Below are 26,078 nucleotides of genomic sequence, written 5' to 3' on the forward strand. Positions count from 1 at the left end.
TCAATAGCAACCTATGGGGCAACTAGACCTTCCATTTGACACTAATTTTGTGAATATCGGTTCAGCCATCTCTGAGAAAAATGAGTGAGTTTAAACAACCTCAGGATAACTTTTCTTTACATAATTTTGAACCATATGTTCAATCATAACGAAATTTAAAAGTTAAGGGATCATTTGAAATAAGTTTTATTGAAATCGGTTATGTGGTTTCTGAGATATTAATGTTTCGTGATTTTTACATTTTGATACATAACCTCTAAACTAAAAATCCGATTACAATGAAATTCAATTACAACCTATGGCGCAACTAGACCTTTCATTTTCAATTAATTTTTTGAAAATCGGTCCAGCCATCTTTGAGAAAAGTGAGTGAGAAAAAAAAGTTGCACATACACACACACACACATACATGCATACATACATACATACATACATACATACATACATACATACATACACACATACAGAAAATGCTCAGTTCGTCGAAAGGGGTCGAGTGGTATATGACATTCGGCCATTGGGACCACTTTTATACCTTTGGTTTTTCCAGTGATTGCTATACCTTTCTAGGAGAAAGGCAAAAATCATAAAACATTGAAAAATTCAGATTTTGAAAAACGGCTAACAAGTAACATGTTAGATAATTCAAAATTTACATGCTAGAAAATAATTTCAACCAAATCGGTTCAGTAGATGCTGAGAAAAACTTACCACCAGTTGAAAAAAACAAAACAAGAAAAACGCTGTCAATATCGTAATACTCATTATATTTCAATCCACGACATGCAAAATATATCTTCAAATTCACCTTAATTAAAAACCCAAATACCTAAACACTTAACCTTACCCTAAACATCCGAAAAACAAATCACGAAAAATTATTATTTTTCAACTTATAGTCCTCCTTTAAGTTGACCAACACAAGCTATAGCTATAAAGTATTGATCTAATTATACGTTACCGACGATCTGCTTAGTACTGTAAATATCTACATGACCTATATTGTCCGGAAACTGAAATTGAATTAATGTACAAAATTGCGTTCAATTGTTTACAACTACTGACGCGTCCGCCAGTCTGTGGCGTACGCCACGCAACCGTTACCGCTAAAGTTGCAACCTCTCTATTGATAATCTTGACTGTGTACATTCCATTCAAAAACACACACCAATACCAACGTCATTTACTGTCATTTTTGATCTGGCACGTGAAACGAAGAATAGTGTGTTTAGGAACGGTAATTCAAAAATATTTTCAAAGTTCAACGTTATTTTGAACAATTTTAAATTCAGTATGAAACATCTGCCAGTGTTAACAACCTCAACATCGCAGTTTAGAGAAATCCCAAAAACTCAAAACAAGGTAAGCAGAAGGAAAATTCTAACAATAACCTCTTTAACGTTTTTTCGGACCGTAGATTTTAGCGAGTCTTGGGGCCCCACATGTTGAATCGTTCAACTACATGTTAGAGGAAGGCATCGATGATGTGATACGTAATTTAGAACCAGTAGAGTTTGAGCTAGCCAACAAAAGCCGAATTCGGCTGCGGATCTCTAGTTGCTCAATTGCGAAACCAACCGTTCCGATCAGTCAAATAAATGTTAGCGAAAAACGAATATTTCCCTCGGAGTGCCGTCAACGAAGCGAAAACTACTGTGGGATGTGTACAATTGTGTTGGATTGGGAGGTAGATGGACAAACGAAACCACCGATTACGCGGGATGTTGGCCCGCTGCCAATAATGTTGCGATCGAATGCCTGCAACTTGTCCGGCATGCGCCCGCGTGAACTGGTCGAACGTGGAGAGCATGAAGATGAATGGGGTGGTCATTTCATCGTACATGGTCTGGAAAAGCTGATTAGAATGTTGATTATGACTAGGAGAAATTTTCCAATCGCACTTAACCGGAATTCCTGGAAAGAGCGCGGAAAGGATTTCAGCAGCACCGGTGTGATAATACGATGCGTACGGACAGATCAAACTTCCACGGTAGCTAAATTTGATGGTACCATTTGCTTATTGATACTTTACAAACCTTTTTCAGCAAAATGTGCTTCACTATTTAACGAACGGAACGGCAAAGTTGATGTTCTCAATTCGAAAATCGTTAACCTTTGTTCCGATTGTCATGCTACTGAAGGCTTTCTGCAGTTACACGGATAATGCAATCTTTGAAAAGCTCACGGCAGGATATGAAGATGATCAATATTACAAACAGTAAGTTATACCTATTATTGTAGATCGCGCATTACACTATTCATTTTAGTTGCATCCAAAATATGCTACGCGAACTACACGAGGAGGGCATCCACAATCAAAAGGAGTGTAAAAATTATTTAGGAAATGTGTTTCGCCACAAACTTTATTTTCTACCACCGTGGTATAGTAACGAAGAAATCGCAAATTACATGCTGAAAACATGTGTGTTAATCCACTTAGATAGCAATACCGACAAATTCAACCTGCTAGTGTTTATGATGCAAAAATTATTTACTGCTGCCCAAGGGCGTTGCAAAACTGAAGGTGCTGATAGTACTATGATGCAGGAGTTGCTTCTAGGGGGACATCTCTATCAGAAGTTACTGCGGGAGCATTTGGTTTCATTTCTAAACGGAATGAAATTTAATATAATGAAACTTTGCAATGATACCGATGATCACATTACGCAGAATGATGTAGTGATGGCGTGTAAAAACACAGCTAATTTCGATCGTTCCTTTGGGAATTTTCTAGCAACAGGAAATTTACCAAAATCAAAAGAAATGGGTCTGATGCAGGACTCTGGTTTGGTAATTGTTGCCGAAAACATCAATCGCATGAGGTACATGTCACACTTTCGCGCAGTTCACCGCGGATCATTTTTCGTCACGATGAGAACAACGGAAGCGAGGCAGTTGCTACCAGACGCTTGGGGTTTCATTTGTCCTGTTCACACGCCTGATGGAACTCCTTGCGGTTTATTAAATCATTTGACCTCTGATTGTCTTGTTTCTGGAAGTCCCAATCCAGAGAAAGTGCGTAATATCGAAAAGCATCTTACCCAACTCGGCATGCTCCCAGTGAATAGTTTTGCGTATTACTCAGTAGGACCAATTAAACGTAGCTATCCAGTCATGTTGGAGGGCAGAATTATAGGAAACATTCAGCACAACATCGCATCTCAGGTGGTGCAAAAACTGCGTTTAATGAAAATCCAAGGCACGGATATCCCTGATTCTACAGAAATTGTACTAATACCTCACAAAGAAGGTGGCCAGTATCCTGGGTTGTACATTTTTGTCGGAGCAGCTCGAATGGTACGACCGGTCATGAATCTTATTGCCAAAAAAGTCGAACTGGTAGGAACTTTTGAGCAAGTTTACATGGACATTTGTATTACGCTGGATGAAGCCTATTCAGGAGTGACCACCCACATGGAACTGTCGAAGACATCTTTTCTCAGTAACCTAGCGCAACTTATTCCTATGCCTGATTGCAATCAGTCTCCTCGAAACATGTACCAGTGCCAGATGGGAAAACAAACTATGGGAACTCCTTGTCACAACTGGCAACTACAATGTATTGCTAAATTTTATCGGTTGCAAACTCCGGCAACACCTTTGTTTCGACCTGTGCATCACGATAATATTGATTTGGATAACTATGCGATGGGAACAAATGCTGTCGTAGCCGTCATTTCATATACAGGTAGAGAAATCTTAATCACAACAGCGTTTTTCTAAATGTGTTTTGCTTCAAACTTCCAGGATACGATATGGAGGATGCTATGATTATAAATAAGTCGGCATTTGAACGTGGTTTTGCACATGGAACGGTATACAAAAATGAATTGATCGAACTGAAAGGGGACAGTTATTTTGCACGTGACCCCCACAATGAACATCTGAAAGCTTTACTGGATAACGACGGGTTACCATATCGAAGTGCACTGTTGAGATACAAAAATCCACTTTATTGTTATTTCGACACCAACGATCATACATATCATGTAGTGAAATTCGAAGGCCACGAAGAAGCTATTGTGGATAATATCAAACTTTGTGGATCGATTTCCGGTAGCGCACCAAAACGAGCTGTCATTACGTATCGAATCGTGCGGAATCCAAACGTAGGAGATAAGTTTGCTTCTAGAGCTGGACAAAAGGGTATCTGTTCGCAAAAATGGCCGGCGATAGATTTACCTTTTACCGAGTCCGGGATGATTCCGGATATCATTTTTAACCCGCACGGTTTTCCATCGCGAATGACAATTGCAATGATGATTGAAACTATGGCGGGTAAAACGGCTGCTTCGCATGGTCTTGTGCATGATGCAACACCATTTCGGTTCACCGAAAGCAATACGGCGATTGACTACTTTGGTCGTTTGCTAGAAGCCAGCGGCTACAACTATTTCGGAACCGAGCGGATGTACAGTGGCGTTGATGGACGTGAAATGAAGGCTGACATCTTTTTTGGAATTGTACATTACCAGCGTCTACGTCATATGGTTTCCGACAAATGGCAGGTCCGATCGACCGGTCCGTTGGATCAGCTAACGCATCAACCAAATAAGGGTCGTTCGCGAGGCGGTGGTGTTCGTTTCGGTGAAATGGAACGAGATGCTCTCATTGCTCATGGTGCATCCTTCCTACTGCAGGATCGTCTATTTCACGGTTCAGATAAAATTACCACCTTGATTTGCCGGGGTTGTGGAACTTTACTCGGTCCAATTAGCAGCATTACAAAAAGAGTGTCATCAAACACGACGGAAACACAACGAATGCCAGCGACCTGTCGGCTGTGTCAAAACGATAAGGACATTGGATACGTAGAAATTCCGTACATATTTAGGTTTCTAGTTTCACAGCTGACTGCTATGAATATTAATGTAAAGCTGGAACTAGCGACACCACATGTTTGAGATATGAAAGAAGATAATAAATATCTTTTGCGTTTAATTGAGTAGGGTAGTAATGTATATTCCTGTCACAATCCCTGGCTAGATGAACCGATATTCTTTCGATATACATAATTGAAAGGATGTTTTGTTTAGATAGTTGGATGTTACGAGAAGCTTGCGTAACTCTTTTAAAAACAAGCATTGCAGCGAATCTCAATCAAGCTTAATTATTGCACTACGATCCTTCAAATTTATTCTCGCCGATAACTCTTCAAAACTTCTAATGTCTTTCATGAGGTTTCGCTCAACATTAGACGCAACTTTCCGAACTTAACCTTCTAGTGCCCAGTGCCGCCTCTAGGCGGTCCTCAGTCGAACCTCTAAAAAGCTTCAATAAAAAAATGTTTATGAGGCTTAATAGTGATTTTTTCGAAGTCCGTCTAAAAATTAATTTGGGTACTAGAGGGTTAAACCACACTTCTGTGGAGTCACCAATAGAGGTAACTTCTCTATTTTTTTGAAGTCATCAATCATTGTATAAATGCATGATGATAGTGTTATTTCATTGTTAGGAATTATGTTTATTTTATTGTTTGTTATCCGTCTTGTTCACCAAAATTTTCTTAGTAATTCTGATTTACGGTTGTGGTGCCACTTATTACACCAAATTCAAATCTATCATCTAGATAAGAAAAGCACAAGATGCAAGTATGCAAATATCTCAGACACGCATCACTTAACCAGAAGATACGAGGTTAATCTTCATACCGTCTTCCTACGATATTCTCTCCGTCGGGTTAGATCTCTCTTAGTAGGGGGATTCTTAGTAAGCGTCAGAATATGAGACGGCCTAATTTAAACATCTTGAACGAAAAAGAGATGCTAGTTCAGATCAACAATGAGTTGGTTTTTGGGAAAACCTTTCGTTTGAAAAGGTCGTTGTCCTGTTTCGGATAGATAACGTACTTCCGGTTCAAATTTCCAGAAGATAGCCCACTGTTTAACTGAGGGGATTCCGCAGCGTCCAGTTTATTTACCCAGGTTCAAACGGCTTTTTCTTCTTCTTCTTCGGTTTGATTTTGTTGGCTTGGCTTTTTGTCACCAGCGAACCATTCCCACCACCGCTAAGTGAACCGTACACGTGGTCAAGGAACGTGCTGCTTTATCAACCTACTTTTTGCGAAACCAACGAAGAGGTCAAGTAGAAATCGATAGAAATAAAACCGCACAAGATAGATTAGACGATTGAAAGGGATTAGAAATAAAGTAGTATGTAGATCGAGGAAAGGTCGGCAAAGACCGTAAATAAAGATGCGTGTGTAGGGCGATGCATGCACTCAATCTTGCCCAAAGTGTCTACAAAAGCTTGGTTCAAAGGGCTCGATTTAATTTGGGATTTTTTACGAGTTATTTCGCGCCTAATGTCAAACCATTAATTAGCTAACACACACCTATATCGAATTGGATAAGTCGATAGCAATCCTTGCGAATGTGGAGGGAGGGTACGAGGATATCGAACACATTGTCTTCGTATGCCCTAAATATTACAGAGCTGTTCGATTCCCTCCGGAAACGGAATGCACCACCCACAATGCAAGTCCGTGATGCACTTACCAGCCATAATGCCAATTTCCTTATCCCTATACAGCACTCGTGCGCTAATTGCACGAAAGTTGCAGTGCGATTAGCGGATGGGCTTTTTATTTAATTGCATGAACTTAAAACTGTCAAAAAATTTTAGGGGGTGCGCTAATGTTCTGTTTTCGTGTATCCGTTTAGGAACCAATTTTGAACCAGTCAGATATTTTCATGCATTGCAACTTAGTTGAAGTGTAACGAACATTACTGTATTTCAGAGAATCCCACGTTTTCAGAAGCTGTTCAGTGTGTGGACAGCTTAATGCGACATTTCAGTGAGGATCCGATACAAGCGATCAAATTGAAATCAATTATGTCGACTATAATTGAAAACAAATGGTACAAACGTGCAATGTGATTATGTATATTTGTTATTGAGTACATACAATTGAGATCTAAAATAACAAAATTAAAAGATATTAATTTCTTTATCCCCTCGCAAAACTTGACAGAGAGACGTTAGCTTTAAAAACCACGTGTAGTTTGACGCAAAACTGCTTTTTAATTGCACTTTCGTGCAACTAGCGGACGTGCAGTTAAAACGCAGTGCAACTAAGTCGCGTGCAATTAGCGAACGAGTGCTGTATACGAATTCATTGAGGAAATAAATTATCATATCTGAACTCTCTATCTTTCTCTCTGTCCCTTTCTTGCTATCAAGATCTTCATGATCAATACTTATCATTGTTTTTTCTTTCTCTATTTTTCATCACAGGTTTTGATTTCCAAGAGACAAGGACTCATCATCCCTCAATGTTATTAGTCATATAGGAAGATGTACATATTAGTTATGAGTCACATTAATTTTTTTTTTTTTTTTAGGGTTTTTATGCCAGTTTAAGGAGGAGCAGTCGGGATACAGACTCTACTCAAGCTGGCTTTTCCCTACTCCAAAAGACATTCGGCCCCGTTATGCATAGCGGTTGGGCCTAAATAAATATTAGAGTTAAAAAAAAAGATGCGTGTGAATTAGTTTTGAATAAAACAGAACATTATGTACCGATGTTACCGATAATGAATATTCCACAAATAAGTTGGGGAATATGAGTGATTCCGAATTTTAAATGAATCAGGTTTCAAAATTGTGTCTTTTGTCGATGTTCTGCACAGTTCCGATACTTACAATGTTTGTAACTATCATATGTTACAAACAGAAAGTGTTTTATTTGATTTTAACGACATACTGTCACAGAGAACAGACGTTCATCTTATTTTCAAAAGATGTGTAAAAACTTGCAACCGTGACAGATGTCGTTAGTGTATTAGTGTATTTGGATTCAAGTTTTTACACACGATTTTCAAATTTCTTTATATGAACATGAATGTCTGTTCTCTGTGATACTGTTTCCTTCATTTTTACCACAGTTCCGTTTTTCACCTTGATTTCGGTAAATTTTCAACTATTTCAGCAAAATTAATATGCATGATTGAACGCTAATCCGACATAACGTGGACTCAGCTCTAGTAACTTTTGTAATATCCTGTAATCAGCTGAGATAAATCAATGGGAGATACGTTTCGGTAGTTGCATAATGACTTCATAAATAGATATCCGAATGTCCGAATGTCACGTCGATACCTTCCATGAGTTCGTGTTTTCTACAGATAGATTATCAACGCGATATAGTTTTCGGTATAACCTCATCGAGGAAACAATGGAAGTGTAGTTGTATGATGATTTGATGAGGGAATGTTCGAATATTTTATACTGTCTTAATTTAGTCGCAGGTCCGGTATCCTCGCGTGCCCTTATTTTTCGGTAGTATATCAAACAGAACGAGCTCGAATGGCGTAATAATTTTCGCGGAGGTTATTATGAACTTGTAGACGCGATATTTGTTATTGTGAACCCGGTACTCGAACTCAGCGCATCGTTTACCAAAACGAAACCTGCTGCAAACCCTACCCTTTTCTCCAACATCCCAGTGATTTCTCGTGGAAGTGCAGAGGTGTTCTCGGCTTCCAATAAAGCGAGTATCACGTCAACATATTCCTATACACACTCCTTCTTTGACCTGCATTCGGATGGGGCCGGCGCTGGTATTGCCTAACATAAAGATTAAGATCACCAGTTTTTACACATTGAGGATGAATGTTAGTCCCAAGCATCATCCATTGGTTCTCTGTGTAATTACAGCTGATCTGGCAATAACGGAGTAGCAACCGCGGGCGGTCAATCATGCTCATGCTCATGCTCATGATTGAACGCTAATCCGACACATCCTATAGAAACTAATATTAATTGAAGAATTGTTTTGCTAAAACGTTTAAATTATAAATTTGACCACTTTTTTTAGTAAATTTTGACGCGCAATCAGCAAGTAATAGCAAACCATCCTAGTTCGAATATCCTATTATATAGATTTATTCGATCTGGTAAAATGGAATAACTCACACAAGTCTTTTATTAACTTTCGTATATTTTTTCTCATATTTATATGCTTTGTCATATCGTAAATGTGAATATAGCTTCAATGCGTTCTTACTTTCCTGCTTTTATTCTTTCTGGTATGGATCCGTTGAGGTTCTATTTTTATTGTATTTTTTTCTAATTTTATTGGAGGATAAACTACCTCACATATTCCACTATCTTGCGGAATAAGGCTGATAAAGCTAAAGATGTTTTAACACTTCTGCGAATTCTGCAGTTACTGTGAATTGTAATGATCCTTCTCAATTAGCGGATTCGTGGTTCAGCATTTAGTCAGATTGATGAGTATGATATTGTAATATGTATGACTATGACCTAGAAGCAGAAATAGTTCAGCCATAATAATCTACACGAATCAGTAATTTCATCTATTACAATGCCTAACGCGTAAAATAATATTGCATGATATACAAATATAACATAATATATTAGTAACGGTAATCTAATAAGAAGGTGAAAAAGAAACTACCGTGAAGTCTCATTTTTTTTCTTTTCAGTAAAAGATAGAAACCGAGGATCATGTTCTGTGTATCACAATCGTAAAAGCTGGACTACGATTTTCAACAAATGATGATAGTTTGTGCTACACTAATTTTTAACTGTTTGCGTCGATTCGATAAGCGCTGGCGAAAATGTGTGTGATGATTCGATTTCTGCGTGAGTTCTCTCTGTCGAAATTAGGACGCATTTGTTCTAGCTTCATCTTACTTAATTACAGTTTTATGCTTGTAAATTTGCTTGTTTATTATTACATTTACAATTTAGCATGTATGCCTGTAATCGATAAATGAGATTTTTATTTATTTTTCATCGTGCCATATACGGCTGTTTATTCCAATGTTTCATAGTGTTCCTAACGAATTTAACAAGTAATTGGAAATATCGCTGATACGATACGTTTTTTTTGTGATTAAAACCACACTGTCAGCCAAGCTGTTTTATGTTCTTGTACGTCACCAGAAGAGGGCAAAAATCAGAATGAATTGATTTCATCAATTAATATTTATCTTTTCTACTAATATCTAGAATTCATGAATGAGTCGTGTGATATGGAAGTAACTTACAGCGCACACGAACCACTTTATATTGGAACTAATTGGAAAATAACGCTTTAAATCATTATTAAATTTGATACACACAATTATTACAACGACTGGAAATTTCCCAAAAACCACCTACATTTGCTAGCGATGACAAAAATAAAATTTAAGTGCTTTGGTTGATAATGTCCAACGCCGTGTATAAACCAAAACAAAAATTAATTAGGAAAACTCCTCTTCTGGCGTACGAAAGGTGTTTACATAACGTGTTGAATTTTATTATTATACAATTTTTTTTAAAACTGGTCTACCAATAGTTCACAAATTTCTTGTGTGACATTCTCCAAGCTGGAACGGATTGTCAAGCGGAACATCTGTAACATGGAAAATTCAATTAATTTTCAGCCGTGAGCTTATTTCAATTCAATTTGTACACACACAAACCTGTGCTTGCTTGTTCGGTTCGAGACGAAGCAAACAGCCGACCTTGTGAGCCTGCGTGTGAATGATACCGGCGCACACCATGTTGTCTGGATTGGGGTCAATTCCCTCCAGTAGTTGCATACCGAACCCGATCAGTTTGTTACGGGCTCCCGGTAGATCGAGGGGCTGTTGTGCCTTAAACACTCGTTGTGCCCGTTGTTGTTCGCTGCGGAAAGGTAAAATACATTAAAAAAATCCCAGACTAGCAACTTACTTCTTACCCTCCCAGATTTTTCCACCTTGCGAAAAACGATTCAGCGTTCATCTCTGTTGGTTCAAAGAATTTATTGATAGTTAGTGGTAATAAAACGGTGATTTTCTGTGGTGCTCCACCGTTAACACGAAAACTGATAACAATCGACGGAGCTCCGGAGTAGTTATCGATACATTCTGCCGTCAGCAGCTGTTGGATCTGAGCACCTGCTTCTAAAGTCGGCTCTACAGCTTTTATCTGTACATTCAACTTGAGCGCATCATCTGCCGACCATTGTAATGTTGGGACAAAGTTCTGCAACGCCGTTTGTGTTTTATTCCCGTAGTACAATCCCAATCGTCCTAGATTTTGGCGAAATTCACTTTTCACGCCTATTTGAAGCAAATCATTTTCGAACAAAACTCCATTGTTTTTAAATACGAACCTGAAAAGACTAGACTTAACCATTTATGCTCTTATAAACATGTATAACAGCATACTTTTTAGCATTGTTAATCACACTACTGGTACCGTTGGTAGTGCTGTAAATATCTCCAAGGACATCGATTAAAGTTCCGGTTTGCGATTGTGAAGCAGGTGGTGTGCTCAATCCGAGAAGATCCGAACTAGCATTTGCGTTATTCATCCTGAAACAATACAAAAAATAACTAACTAAACAACCGCTCAGAAGCAGTGGTCAAAATGGCACATACCCTGCCGCATGGTTTGTTTGAGCATTGTGAGCATTATGGGCATTTGGCACCGGACTTTTACTGTCACGAATCTCCGCATTTTCAGGCACTCGACCTGGTTTTTTCTTTTTTAACACCGCTAAAATAGAACTTTCACGCTCAGGGAACGATGGCATTTCTTCTAGCACCGTAGCTAACACATCAGTCGAAGCGACAATACTCAGTTGCAGATATTCGCTTGCTCGCTGTTGCAATTCTGCATCCGCTGAGCGGAGATTGCTGTGCTGTCGAAATACGTCCTGGATCGTCGTGCGTATCTCCGGAAACAGGTTGATAAATTTAATGTAGGTCGAGAGAAGCAATGCTCGTGTCATAGATGAACACAAATGATACTTCGAATGAAGCAATTTGAATTGAACCATCGGTGCTGAACGAGAATCACCCGCAATCAGATTACCAAATTCACCCAAAATGTATCCCCCAACTTTAACCATATTTTCATGGCACGCTGGTGCCTGCAAGGCTTCAAACACTGTCTTAGCCGCATAGCCTTGCACTTCCTCCCGATTGATGACAATCTGAATTACGCGATACCAAACCTCTTCTGACACGTAGTCACCAGCAATACGAATTAGGTTCAAAATTACGTCCACATACCATGTGAAATCGGTAGCGTATTTTTCCGCTAGAATGGCAACTTTAAGTACCATTTCTTCCCGGATGGAATAGTCGGCTGTTTCGAGATAGTTCAACATTTCCTGAACAATTTCCTCCGCGTTAGTACGATCGCACATCGCATACAGTAAATCAACTGCCTGTTGACGAACGGATACATCTTTTTCCATTTTCATGGAGAGAATGACCACCTCCTGATGTTTTTTGACAGCTTCATGCGAGAATTCTGAGGTAGCCAAATGGCACATTGACTCCAGGGCCAAATAGCGAAGGTTCGTTTCTCGGTTGCTCAAGAACTGACCTAATTGATTACAAGCTCGGACGAGTAAATTTGCCTCGCTGTCGTTATGTATGATCAAGTTGATTGCTTCGAACAGCACTGCATTCTTTGCATTTGAATGCTGTACCTTTTTACTCTTTGGTGGTTCCTGGGCTTTGTTGAGAATTGTTTCGAGACACTCGTTAAGACGTCCTCGCACTCCAGGGTCCTCTGTCGGAGGATTATAATTTTGCAAAAGTCGCAAGAGCTTAACCGAAAGCCATGGTGCCGGTACAAAATAGTACGTATAGTCTTGCAAATCCGTATAGGAAGCAGTAACTATGCGAGAGAGTCTGGAAACGGCTAAACTGACACATCCTTTGTATTCATCCGGATTTTTCTTAACCAATGCATCAATGAGGCTGGTGGCCGCCGTCACCACGCCCATATGTTGGTCGTTCAGTAGATGGATTATTCGGCTGGTCCATTCACCGCCTGGAATTATGTCAGGGCATGTGCGATACAATCGCAACAGGCAAAGTGCCGCTGATTGTTTTACTACATCCATCGTATCCCCTGAGACAAGCAGTTTGGGAATTTCCGTTGAAAACGCTTCGGCCATATCGCGACTGCCAATGTTAGCGATACATTGCAGGGCCAGGTTAACATGAATCGGATTTCGAGACTGCAAATCGTTTTTAATGCTCTGAATTATGAGCTTGATCAAGTCGCTGTTAGTGTTGACCAATACAGAAATGAAGAGATACCCCTGGAATAAGCAGACCGTTTTTAATTAGGTTTCGCTGGCAGCGAGCGATGAATACTTACAATTTGCTTCTCCGAATACTTGTTCGAAGATAACAGATTGACTGCTTCCATCTGGCCAAAGTCAATATCGTGGCCAAGCAGAAATATGAACAGTAGCTTACAAACATATTTCTTCTTCTGGTAGCCATCCAATGTTTTGTCCCCTTTGAACTTGCTACGTATATTAGCGAGTTCCTTGTTGATACGTTTTATTTCCGCTTCTTTACTTTTACCTGTGCCAAAAATAAGATATTAATAATGCTGTATGGCTGATTTGCAGAATTCAAACAACTCTAAAATATCAAAAAGCTCGAGCATCAAAAACATATCATCTGAAAAATTATACTGCAAAATTTTCATGACAAATTCATATGTTTTTCTAACGAGAAAAATAATACTTTTTTATGATGGGGTGAAAATTTACGGAAGATACAAGAAAAAGTTCGATACTTACAGTTTCGTATATCCGAAATAAAGACGGCTAGTCCACGCATTCCATCTCCCCGAACTGGTGCCATCTTGGCAAGTGGTTTGAAAATTTATTGTTTCCTCGATGAACTCTTTTGCCTTGTTTGACAACTCAAAAAAACGACAGATGATTTCACCGCTTTTTGCTTCTAATTATGGTCCTGTCGACACTTTTTATCGGACGGAACTTTAGTTCGGAATGTCTGCTACAATGTGCTTTAACAAGTTACTTCAGTTCATCGGACAGCAAAGGCCGTTCAGGATTGCATCCGGTACAACTGCCTCTGTCGAAGAAATTGTTTCAGAAAATGAAATTAAAGCAATTTTGGTAGAAATCAATTTTTCTAAACAAATTTTCACTTCCTAATTGTTTTTAATTAATTGCATTTTATTAGCATATACCGTTCGGTCATGCAAAGTGCAGACATATTCCAAATCAAGCACTCACTGTTGTAATATTACTCCATTTATCTCAATTATGCGATAACAGATCTGAACTTACACCCAGCAAAAGCTTTCTTCTTCGCGACGTGGACAATATCTTCTTATTGCCCTCCGCCGCAGCTCACGATGGGATGGAAATATGAATGACTCTGAATCGACACTACAATCGTAGCACCAAAGCAGTAGGCGAACGACGATAATCACTGTTTAACGCCCTAAAATTACCCACTTTTTTCTGTACTCTTGATGCGCCGACTGAAATATCCTTAATAAGGGCTACCTTTGATTACGCAAACCTACCGTACCTTATTTCCAGAGCACTAACCCTACACTAGCACCCTTAACAAACAGTTCAGAAAGGATTAGCAATTGCTGGATGCGAGATTTAATGCAAAATCAATCGATTTTTCGCTCTACACTTCGTTTATGACAGTACAATATCTTGGGGCCTGTTTTGTGTTTGAATGAGAAGTGAAACATATGAGATGTGAGTTTGATCATGTTCATGCAATTTGTGGACCTTTCATCGACCAAGTTAACGAAGATGGGATAACTCTTCACTCTTATGCTATTTCCCACTTCGACGTAAGACTTGTAATATTTCCGAACAGTAATGCTAGATACTTCTCTCGCACTTCTCTTGACAGTCCATATTTTCATTCAGTGTTGTCAGATATTCAGAAACATCAGAGGTCCGTTCGAAACATAGTTGGCGCTGATATAAAAACTGTATATAATCACTAAACAAAGGTTGTAGCACAGACTAACAGACGTAACACTGGAACCTAGCTCCATCGCCACGAAAAAACGATCATTTCAAATTCCCAATCCTATAGCATTCTTCGCGTGACAACGCCGCTTGGGGCGCTGTCATGCAATCTCATACATATTTTGTGGTTCCTCATTTGACACATGCAGTATCGCTAGCGCTGATGTCGAAATACATGACGCAGCGCGAACACGGCAGCAGATGGTGCTAGTGTTACTAACGTAAAGTACTGGAATCGTCCGAACGATGATTCTATTTAAAATTTGTTCGAAGTGTTATGTCTGTTAGTCTGTGGTTGTAGCTAGTCAACCTATACACCAGAGAGACGCCAATACACTCACCGTTAAAGCAACTGTCAACATCAAAACGGATAATGCTATATACTTCTCTCGCACTTCTCTTGACAGTCCATATTTTCATTCAGTGTTGCCAGATATTCAGAAATATCAGAGGTCCGTTCTAAACGTAGTTAGCGCTGATGTAAAAACTGTATATAACCACTAAACAAAAGTTGTAGCTAGTCAACCTATACACCAGAGAGACGCCAAGACACTCACCGTTAAAGCAACTGTCAACATCAAAACGGATAACGGCAATGCAAAATTATACAGCTCACCCGTTTTGATGTTGACAGTTGTCTTATCGTTGAGTGCCTTGTCATTTCTCTAATATACAGGTTCACTAGTTGTAGCACAGACTAACAGACGTAACGCTGGAGCCTAGCTCCATCGCCACAAAAAAAACGATCAAATCAAATTTTCAATCATGCACGTGTACGCTAACGCTGATGTCGAACTACAAGACGCAGTGCGTTAAGGTGGAAGTGTGTTGAAGCCATAAATGTCCGACCTCGAGCCACCACGTGGTCGTCTTCGAATTTTCAAATGCCTGCCACTTGGTAATAGTTAATGCAGCACTTGTGAGAACATATCATCATGTTTGTTATGGTGACAAAAACATAAGATAATGTTTTCATAAATAACGCATTAACTATTCCCGAGTCTAATGGCACTAAAAATTCGTAGTCGACCACGTGGTGACCACCTGGTGGCTTCTACACACTACCACCTTAAAGATGGTGCAGTGGAACCAGATGGTGCTAGCACAGAGAACAGACTAACAAGCAAACGATAAAAAGTGTGTAAAACAGTTTGTGTGCGCAAAAATATACTCTCCGAATTACACCCCTCGTCATGCTGAGTGATAAACTAAGATGTGATGTCGCTACCGTCGCCGTGGAGCGAACGGCATAGCATCTATATTTTAACGTCAGTACCAAAAGGAGTGAAAAGTACTTATATTAATGAACACGCTGGTTGTTTAGCGACGGTAGCGACATCACACTTTACTTTACCATTTAGCACGAGGGGTTTTATTCGGAGGATATTTCGTGCACAATTTTACACACTTTTTTTCAAGGGAATGGTATGGTAGCCTTCAAGCGTTACGAACATCTATTTCTGTACCGTTTATCCCAAAACTACTTTCTCTGCTGTCACAGTTTGCTTCAGTTTGTTTTGGGGCACAACTAATAAACTAAATATCACTTAGAATACATACCATGTAAAAACCTTGAGAAATTGTTCAAAACTGTCTGATATGCTATCAATAATTGCAGTCAACATTTAACCGGTTTGCCCGAATCGACATAAGAAAAGGGTGAACTGACCATTTTTCGGGTGCCAGTGCCAGTGATGTTGGTAACGCGTCAAATGTATGGTAGCTGACAGCGATGCCATCCCCGTGCTTTTTTCAGACCGTTTGTTCGTCGACTGTTAGTCTGTTCTTTGTGGTGCTATTGTTACAGTCGTACGATTTTATTGATAATTTGTAGAAATAAATCTTAAATAAGACTTTTCTTAGTTGCAGACATAACGAAGAACCCGTCCTAAACCTCGAAATAAAATTTTGAAAACTCATATATGATCACTCGTGGCTCAAAACGTGATTGGAATGAAGTCGATAGTTTGCACCGTTTTTGAGTAATGAAGGAAAACAATCCGCGTAAAAAAAACCCATGCAGTGTATAGGCCTTTTTCACGCGGTTGTCTTAGCTACGGAGGTTTCTTAGCTACTTCAGATGCTTCAAATAAAGTGACCAAAATACCTAAACCTTTTTTAGAAAATCATTCTCAAGTCTAAAAGAATTTTCTACCCGCGTCACTCAGGTTTCTAGCTCAAATACGTTAACAAAGTTTCTTTTAAACAAGAAATGTCTATCCCGGCTAGAAACGCTTAGTTGTTCCAACATAGAATAGCTAAACAAGCTAGATTTTTTATAACAATTTTTGTTGTGCATCTTGAACTTTGAAGCTTGTACAAAAGATAGTGAAGCTGTATAACATCAAAGAAACTAATTACGAATAAAAATGGAGATAACTTTTCGGATAACAAATAGCAGTGTTAAGTCATCACACCGCCGATGACGGTAATTTATTTTTTCCGACAAAACTCTCAATCCGTAATTTTGAATGCTGTTTCTAAGTAGTTTCACGTAGTTCGTCCTCGTCAGATTAGGATTATATTGTTATGTTCCTTTGCTTTAGTTGTCAAATGTTACGTCAATTTATCTTTGTAAACTGAATGTACAATATGGTGTAGGATAACGTATGATCAGTAGTAGGAAATAGGCAACCGAATCCATTTCCCATTTTCGTGCAACCTTTACTGCTTCGATTTGATAATTTCCCGTCTTTGGAAATTTAAGTAATACTACTGTTTATGTATAATTTTTGTATGCTTGGAAAATAAATAAATCGCCACTTGGAGGCGTTTTCACTTGGAACTAAATTAATCGACGAACCGAATCACAGACGATACATCTGTCAATTTCTTTATCTACTATAATATAAATAAAGTTAAAATAATCAAGCAATTGTCCTATTCGGATTTGGGTTTAATCGGAAGCGAGGGCTCTCTACACTTCTGCGTGTTGTAACTGTCTATGGGAGTATAATAACCGCCATGGTATCTTATTTGTTGCTAGAAGCTAGGGGACGATGTTTAGCACGTCGACTTCAAATAAGCAATAAGATCTGCCCGCTCGCCTGGTTTCTTAAGACCAGCGAAGATCATTTTCGTACCTGGGATGTACTTCTTGGGGTTTTCCAGGTACTCGAACAAAGTATCTTCATTCCAGGTAATACCCTTTGCTTTGTTGGCATCAGTATATGAGAATCCAGCAGCTTGACCAGTTTTACGTCCAATCAGTCCATGTAAATTCGGACCTACCTTGTGCTTTCCACCGGCCTCAACGGTATGACATTGCGAGCATCTTTGGACAAACAACTTCTTTCCCTTCTCAACATCGCCAGCCGGAATGCCCATTTCAGATGATTACTACCAAAGCTATGAGAAAAAAAGAATTATATTAATCACGTGCCTTAACTCTTTTGTTGTTATATAATCGGGATATATGGGTAAAAGACTAGAAGGACATGAATGCTGCACTTGCGCGCGTTACTTGATCTGAAGGTTAAGTTTTTGCTAACGCACATGACGTAACAAAGGAAACTATTGCAATTCATAGTGAATGCCAGATATGTGTGGTAACTTTTCTATCATATATATTAACTTACTGAAATACTATTATTTCGTGATTAGAATAATTGCCGGGGCAAACTATGATCGAGTAAACAGCAAATGTTTCTTTGCTCGACCTTAACCCACATGACACTGAGTAGTACCAAAAAAGGGTAGAGTTCCGTATTACGTAATCAGTAACTTTTTTTGCTAGAATCACTTTTAAGGGTACTATTATTTTTATTTTCAAGGTGATGAGTTTGGAATGAAACTGTTAGTTGCCGTATGTCGTTAATTATTTTCAGTATTCACAAAACTTCTCAAAATCAGCAACCTGCTGCAGGTTGACTATGAGTATAAATTATTCCGGAGTAGAATCAATTTCAACTGAGATTATGTGGGGCTTTGTTCACTTTATAATTAAGCATAGATAAGAGAGCAAACTGATGTAGAATAAAACTAAAAAACTATACTAAACTATATACTGACCGTCTTCGGGAACAGAAATTGCTGCAAAATGCACGAACGTTGAACGTACTGCCAAGCACACACGTCTAACCTGAGCAAAATTTCTCCAAGCAAAGCACAGCAGCGCCAACGAGCAATAACGCGTTCTTGCCTTTTTAGCGAGAGAAAGAGAAAAATGAGATAAAATCGATCGATGCATGAGACCATGTGCGAAACTTTTGACGTTTATTCGAATCGATGAAACTGCGAAATCGGAGTTGCCAGATTCTATTAAGATACTACGCAAGTGTATACACTAATAAAAATTATAAACACTATACATAATACCGCAGACAGACGTCCAAGCTGAGTTCCAAACTTGTGTAAGGTTTTTTTTTTAGTAGCAATCCGTAACCAGATAGCGCTACCAGTACCGCCAGCCTCGTAAACCAGCGAAAAAAATGTATTGTAGCGATAAGGTCACCAGGCGGCGTTATTGTATAAGTGATTTATAACGCAATTTACTTTGAAAATTTACACGGAAATTTTGATCAATGTTGTTCTTGCTTGGACGTCTGTCTGTGATAATACCTTGTTCAGACTACGTCGCATATCACCTGATATCGCCAGATGATATCACACGCTCATTATTTGTTACTCTAAAGTGAGTTAGATATGACCCATTTTTGAAAAAAGTGGAGGTACCCTAATTTGAGTACTTTTACGGTTACTCACTTCTGAGTAAGGGCGTCATACGCCAAAAACTGATTAGAATCTACTCTGTTTATGCAAACCAAGAATTAACGAAATGAGTACAAGTTACCCAGTTTGCCTAAATTTGGAAATTTGATGATTTCTGGTTTTTGTAAATCTGACTCAATAAATAAAATAAATTCAGAACAATCAAAATCATAGATTTATTTTTCATCGAAACATTATAAAAGTTTTAAATCATTCACGTGTCTTTATATAATGCGGCAACCAACCGGTTCACAGTTGCCCGTGAACTGTGGCTCATGTTTTTGTACAGTACGCACACCAGAAAATCCGCCATCATCCGTCACCAAACACTGCGAATGATTTAAATTGTATCGATTGCATGTATTGGGCACTGTACAACGATACAAATGTTTCCGTTCATTATCACGAATAAAAGCCCGACTTAAAACGGCATCGCAGGACACACAACATGCGGTTGTTCATTTTGAAGAGATGTTTTTTATGTTTTCAAATCCTCTGCAATAATGATGTTGGGCTGAAATTGTTATGGAATATTGTTACATGTTGTTTGTAATGTAATTGATTAGAAAATTATTGATTTGATGAAAGATCAAATACTTACTGCTAGCAAACGAATAAAAAGCGACACCAATTGTTCTCCGGAAACAGATAATATCGCTGTTGAAAACTTTTGACATATACATATACTCAGGGGTGAGTAAACATCATGTATAATAACTCAAAACTGAGTAAACATGGTATTTATGAAAATTTGGGTAAATGTTACTCAGTTATCCAGTACCCGATAACTCACTTTTTGACATTTTGCATAAGAATACCAAACTGAGTAGATCCTAATCAAATTAGAGTTAAAATAAAGCAACGTGCAGATATCACCTCAGGTATTCACACAACAGCAAGCTGATATGATTTGACATTTGCTTTGGCAATTGAAAAGAGAAGAAAACAAAAACAGGTCAAAGCAAAAACAAGACAACAAGAGCAATGTAATTGGAATAGAGATGTCAACTAGTTGACTCACACCAACGCGAACTCTCATATGGAATTTTCAAAATGTGCGGGATGACAAGAGCAAAAATATTTCCTTCCTTGTTTTTCGCATGCGACGCGAATTTTGAAATTTGTAGACTTGCATCAAATGTCTTTGGGCCGTGATGCCCACTGCTACGAATCTGGTTTTTATTGGTTTTCAAACATGATATCCGCGATATCATGTAGCCGAGGTGATATGCGATGACAGCTCGATTGTATGGGATAGCAGGTGATATGACAACTCTTTTTTCACCTTTTGTTTCTGTAATACAGTTTCCTAAAAATTATGTAAAACAGGCTTACAAACAAAACACTGAAATCTAGTTCCGTCGCCAGAAAAAAAAGATTATTTTAAGTTTCTAGGGAAATGAAAATAGTCCCCCGACAACACAGTGGGAGGCCGATGATATAATGAACGCGGAAAGCTTCGCGAAGCGATTCGCCTTGCCGTAGTTAAGTGCACAGTCGTTAAAAGAGCTATACTTTTAACCACGACAAACCGATTCAATTTTAATGATAGAGAACAATCTTACATATGCAAAATGTTTGTAACTTTGTGTGAAATAAAAACTGATATAAGTACTGGTTAGTAAGATTGATAAATAAAAATATAAAATATGAAAATACTCCGACTAACCTGCCATCTCCCAGATGATCTTGAGGTACGATGCTGGCCTAACCGCCTAACAAGCCAGTCGTCGTAGGTTCGAGTCTCGGCTCGGGAGAGAATGTTAGTGTCAGTAGGATCGTAGCGCTTGCCCCGAAATAGGGTGTTTTAGGAGTATGTATATTATTTTTTCTTCTGATGAGAAATTTCAAAAGAAATACATAATCTTCTGATTTTTCCTAATTTAAACTACAAAACTATTGAAAAAATCGATTTCGAATTTTCACAACTGTAAGTGGTTTTAAGTCATACCCTACCGTCGAGAAATCATGACACAGGGAGGCCAGGTCATTTTTCAGATATCTTCACACTCCACAAAACAATGTCTCTATACATAGGAAGTCTGTAAACACGGTCCCCGTTGAAAGTTTACAAAACTTCCAGTGACACATTAAATCGAGTGCGGTTAATCAACCGACTATTAGGTTTCCACTTATTCACACGCGCTCAAATGTTTTTTAAGACATGTCTTCACTTCTGGCATCCCTGCCATGACATGTAAACCAGGGTTATATTTTCCACAAGCCAACAACAGCAATGTCACTCTGTGCACTACTTGCCAGTTGGTGAAAATTTAAAACAAATATAATTTTTCAATTTTAAAATCAAAGAAAACTCGTAGAGATCTTAGACAAATTACGTAATGCCTACTAAAAGTTCGTTTATCGATTAGTATAAAAAAGCAGGTATTTTTTTAAATTAAAACCCCCTATTGTCCTGTACACTAAACAGTCGGCTGCGAAGTCTGTGAATAAAAGAACAGAAGGTCAAGTTCCGAATCGGAATGTGGCACCAACGCTTAGCTTAGCTTAACCTGCCATTCCACCGATATTTGTCCAATTTTTATATGAAACTGCATAGACATTTGAACAACTATGCGTAGAGCGACAGTATCAGAGTGAGTGCTACGAACTTCATGAATACAATTATTTCTTTAAGGGTAAACAATGTGCTCGAATTTTGCGCTAATTTTGAAAGATAATCTTTCCGGAAATTATTAAAATAACGTGTGTGAAACATTGATCGAATGTACGCATTCCTGACCCATGCATGGAGTAGCAATTTGTTAGCGCTATTTATTAGATGGAAGCTGAGATTTTTACGTTTAAAACCGTCAAGAGAGAAGAAACCTAACCTCAAAATTATATGAATAAAAACCACCGTCCAGTTTCACCTTAAGATCTGTATCACATTTATTATTATTGTTTGTTTATTTGATCGGTCACAAGCACATTCCGAAACTATCGGACCGTTAGTCTATTTAAACATTTAATTACAATTACATTGATTTATGTCCTTAAAAAGTGTACCACATTTACGACAGTACCTAGAATAGCTAGTTTGATAAAACTACAGATAAACGTTCAATCAAGAACAATATTGATCGAGAATTCCGTGTTAACTCTCAAACAAAAATACGTTATAAATCATTTGTGCATCATTTGTGGCCCGGATTTGAGGGAGGGCAAAGGGGGCAAATGCCGCGGGCCTCCCGATTGAAGGGGCCCCCCTAGTCCTAGGGCGACCTTTTTTTTTGCTCGTCACCTTCCAGAACGATACCTCAAAATCCTCTAGAATCCACCTCTAGAAAAGAGGGTCTCACAAACAAATTTGCCCCGGGCCCCCCAGCGTCTAAACCCGGCCCTGCACTAGCGGCTCATGGCGACCTTTTTGCTACAACAAAATTATTTCGCAGGTGTACGAGGCTTGTGGCAATTTGATAGTTAGCTAATACATTTTCTGTCAAATTAATTTTTTTTTTCCTCATCTATACTGTCAAATTAATGTCAACGCAACGCAAACGTATCGATTGTGTTCGGACCTTTAATGTCGAATTCGCACAGAATTTCTTCAGAGTAATGAGTATCCTTGAAAATATACCTACAAAATAAAGTATTCTTCAAAAAATCCTCTGATTGATCAAAATACATGATATTTTTTATAACTCTTAGCATGATGACGTTTTTCGACAGCTTAGGGAGTTTGTTTACATAGACTTGCATTCATTGCGTTTGGTGTAGGGGAACAACGGGCAAGACGGTCACCTTAAGGAAATCATTCGTTATTCTGTTCAAAACACAACATTTCAACCAAGGATAAGCATAATATTCGACATTGACTAGTGCTTTTCATAAAATAATGCAAACCTTTCCTTTTTAGAGTGATTTTATATTAGTTTTCACTAAAATAATAACAGTCTCGAAAAACCACTATTTCACAACGTGCATATGAAACGGACCGGCTGTGCTGGTAAGACGGACCTATGAAAGACTATAGCAAATTTCTTTTCTATACGGGACGACACGCTGCGCAAAAAAAAGCACGTGTTAGAAGCTTATCGTCGGCTGCGCCGATGGAATCATTCCCATCATTTACATGTAGTATATTTACAGCTTTTAACAACGATTTTAATGATGATTTTTGTTTCAAATGAGAGTTAATGACTTTAGGTCTCATATCGGTGCTATTGTCGTTTTCTTAGACTGCCCATTTTGCTAACACAACAACTGACCGTCAATTTTTTGGATCGATGTGATTTCCAAAAAAATAATATTTTCACTAAACTATCTTCACCCACGTGTCTCAAGTATGCCTAATTATTCCAATGCCATTAAGAACTATATTTTTCTGAAGTTTTACCGATACAGAAGCTTAAATTCGACACGGTGAAAACTACATCACATTGCTTTGCTGTTGAGGGTGAGCTTATTTTGATTATTTCTAAAATAACTAACTATTGTTTTAATCTACATGATATCTCGAAACTCCCAGGATCCTGTTGGTATGTAACTGGCATAACTGATTTGTATTAATTCCAATGGTTTATATAGAAAAGAGCAATAGTCCATCTTGCCCGCCCTGTCCGTGTTGCCCGTTGTTCCCCTAATAGTGAAAATCGCAAGAATTTTTTTCCTGAAGCACGTAAAACAGACTTTAGTGTACTTTAGTGTACTCACGAACTGATAACTACGATGTTGTCTTCGTCCCGATCAGCTGGGTCTGCATAATTTTTCTCTCTCTTAGAATAGAATTGCATAACAAGGTCGAGTACGAAGTTGGCCCGCATGCGCACGAAATTTTCAATTTCATTGAGACATGTGCCACAGGTTGCGGGGAGATATATGTATAAAAAGGGCAAATATAGTACTTTTTGAAATATTTTAATAATATTTTTTATAATCGTCACTGTGATTCGTAAGTTTTAATATTATCAGCACACAGAGAGTGAACTTCCAAAAGTATGAAAATTGGCAATATCTCAATCTATCTTTATTCCATTTTTTTTTCAAACGGCTGGAGAGCAAACCTTGACCTCAGCTCAAATATTAGCTATCATCGTGGTTGTGCATTTTGTCGTCATCGGCTTCGTGAATTGCTCGGCAAGAATATCCCAATTCAGTTGAGCAGAATGTGCTTCATATTATTCTACGGGTTATGACTACACCACAGACATCGCGGTCTTGAAGTTGTTCCATTTTGAGGCTGTTTAGAAGTAAACGAACATTTGTTTGTGCACCGTTCAATTTTGACTTATCTTTTATCTAAGGTATTATAAAAAGCGGAACTGAAGAGTCAGGTATGTATTTTCATCGAACAAACGCAATGTAAGAGAGTGATAAATTCGTTCAATTTTTTTGTTATAAATATGTCGGGATTTTATTTATTCTAGTTGGTGATTGAGCAATTGAGACATATTAAGCAGGCATACGTTTGTTGATGAATATCGTGTTTTCAATTGAATTTTTTTAGATATTATATAATTGAAGACGACCCGCTGCATATAGGAAACGGGAGAGAGAGAAACTAGAACATAGAGAGTCCAACTAACCAGCTGGTAGAGCGCTATCATGACTTCACCAAAAATTTCTGCTGACAAAAGTTCATCGAATGCGACTAAGCAAAATGCTGTTGATTCTAGCCAGGAGGGTGCCGCAGAGAGTAGTGCACCTGATAACGCTATTGGCGTTGTTCCGGTCGGCGATGGGATACGAGATGCAGGACCATATGGTGTTTTCAGCTGGATGAAAGTTTTCCGTTTTGCCAATTTGATGATCAAACAAGGATGCTAAGAAAAAAGTAGCAAAGATGGCTAAGTATACTTTCGTGCTATAATAAATAAAATTAACAATTTCCTATTTATAGAGAGAATTTCATGCAGCGTAGGGTTAGATCCGTTTCTTGTTTTTGAATAAGTAATATTTAAAAGATTGTAATAGAAACAGATAAACACCAGATAGATTGTGAGTATGTGGTATTTAAAATAAAGATTCTATCAATGAATAGTCCTACTTAATGCAAATACCTATGTGTTGTAATACTCTTGATAACATTTTCATTTCAAGTGTAACTTCGAATATAATTTATATTTAAATAATAGTAATATCACATACATAAGACATACGTAACACTGGCGATTTTTTTTTGGTACACGTTGCCCCACAGTACCCCGTACACCGACCTGTCAAACTACTCGACAAAAAATGAACGAAATGAATTTTTTTTTCTCGGCTTTATCGAGCTGCAATGAAAATACCATAAAAAACTGTCAAAAAGTTCTTTACAATATCAATGCAGCATTTTTCGAGTGGGAACGAGACAAATGCAGGGCTGCGCAGGTACTCTGCCTTCATAAACTACTCAAACAGTGATTTTATTCAGAGGGTGGTACCATTCCAGTTGTTCATTTCGTACCAACTTTTTCGGACGATTTCTTCCTGAGTGTTACGTATGTTTTATTATGTGGTAATATATTCACTACTCGAAAATTCGCTAGAGGCACTAACCAATGAAATTTTTAAATCTGTCAAATTTAAACAATAGAGCATTCAGCGTGTACTTTTGTCAATTTCTTTGAAGCGGTGGCGCTACGGTTTTTATAACTTAAAA

At 38.3% G+C, this 26,078-nt stretch overlaps 3 protein-coding genes and 2 long non-coding RNA genes across 11 annotated transcripts; 3 read left to right on the forward strand and 2 right to left on the reverse strand.

Annotated features, from left to right (window-relative positions):
* Positions 1-647: 647 nt before the first annotated feature.
* Positions 648-4,937, forward strand: LOC129727667 (DNA-directed RNA polymerase I subunit RPA2). Its single transcript, XM_055685708.1, has 5 exons — positions 648-1,362; positions 1,418-1,990; positions 2,046-2,218; positions 2,268-3,688; positions 3,748-4,937. Exons 1-5 carry the CDS (start codon positions 1,294-1,296, stop codon positions 4,902-4,904), a joined length of 3,393 nt encoding a protein of 1,130 aa, XP_055541683.1. The 5' UTR covers positions 648-1,293; the 3' UTR covers positions 4,905-4,937.
* Positions 4,938-8,921: 3,984 nt separating this feature from the next.
* Positions 8,922-14,481, reverse strand: LOC129730568 (AP-2 complex subunit alpha). Of its 6 annotated transcripts, none has more exons than XM_055689996.1 (8): positions 14,314-14,481; positions 13,556-13,853; positions 13,123-13,334; positions 11,382-13,063; positions 11,169-11,315; positions 10,697-11,113; positions 10,431-10,641; positions 8,922-10,366 (listed from the first exon to the last, which is right to left on the reverse strand). In XM_055689996.1, exons 2-8 carry the CDS (start codon positions 13,617-13,619, stop codon positions 10,289-10,291), a joined length of 2,811 nt encoding a protein of 936 aa, XP_055545971.1. In that variant the 5' UTR covers positions 13,620-13,853; positions 14,314-14,481; the 3' UTR covers positions 8,922-10,288. The 6 variants fall into 6 exon arrangements, with proteins under 6 accessions (XP_055545971.1, XP_055545966.1, XP_055545967.1 ...); XM_055689991.1 differs by having other exon boundaries at positions 14,072-14,481; XM_055689992.1 differs by having other exon boundaries at positions 14,018-14,481.
* Positions 14,482-16,549: 2,068 nt separating this feature from the next.
* On the forward strand, positions 16,550-17,177 carry LOC129730150 (uncharacterized). Its single transcript, XR_008728794.1, has 2 exons — positions 16,550-16,591; positions 16,646-17,177. It is a non-coding gene; the product is annotated as an uncharacterized LOC129730150 (long non-coding RNA).
* Positions 17,178-17,185: 8 nt separating this feature from the next.
* On the reverse strand, positions 17,186-18,953 carry LOC129730149 (cytochrome c-2). The gene is made up of 2 exons (XM_055689232.1): positions 18,794-18,953; positions 17,186-18,130 (listed from the first exon to the last, which is right to left on the reverse strand). The coding sequence occupies exon 2, from the start codon at positions 18,107-18,109 to the stop codon at positions 17,786-17,788; it is 324 nt and encodes a 107-aa protein (XP_055545207.1). The 5' UTR covers positions 18,110-18,130; positions 18,794-18,953; the 3' UTR covers positions 17,186-17,785.
* Positions 18,954-24,055: 5,102 nt separating this feature from the next.
* LOC129728152 (uncharacterized) lies at positions 24,056-25,491 on the forward strand. 2 transcript variants are annotated; one of them, XR_008728630.1, is made up of 3 exons: positions 24,339-24,386; positions 24,492-24,768; positions 24,942-25,491. It is a non-coding gene; the product is annotated as an uncharacterized LOC129728152 (long non-coding RNA). The 2 variants fall into 2 exon arrangements; XR_008728631.1 differs by having other exon boundaries at positions 24,056-24,768.
* Positions 25,492-26,078: the final 587 nt, after the last annotated feature.

This window comes from Wyeomyia smithii, chromosome 3 (genome assembly GCF_029784165.1).
Source record: "Wyeomyia smithii strain HCP4-BCI-WySm-NY-G18 chromosome 3, ASM2978416v1, whole genome shotgun sequence".
In the NCBI taxonomy this organism is placed as follows: domain Eukaryota; kingdom Metazoa; phylum Arthropoda; class Insecta; order Diptera; family Culicidae; genus Wyeomyia; species Wyeomyia smithii.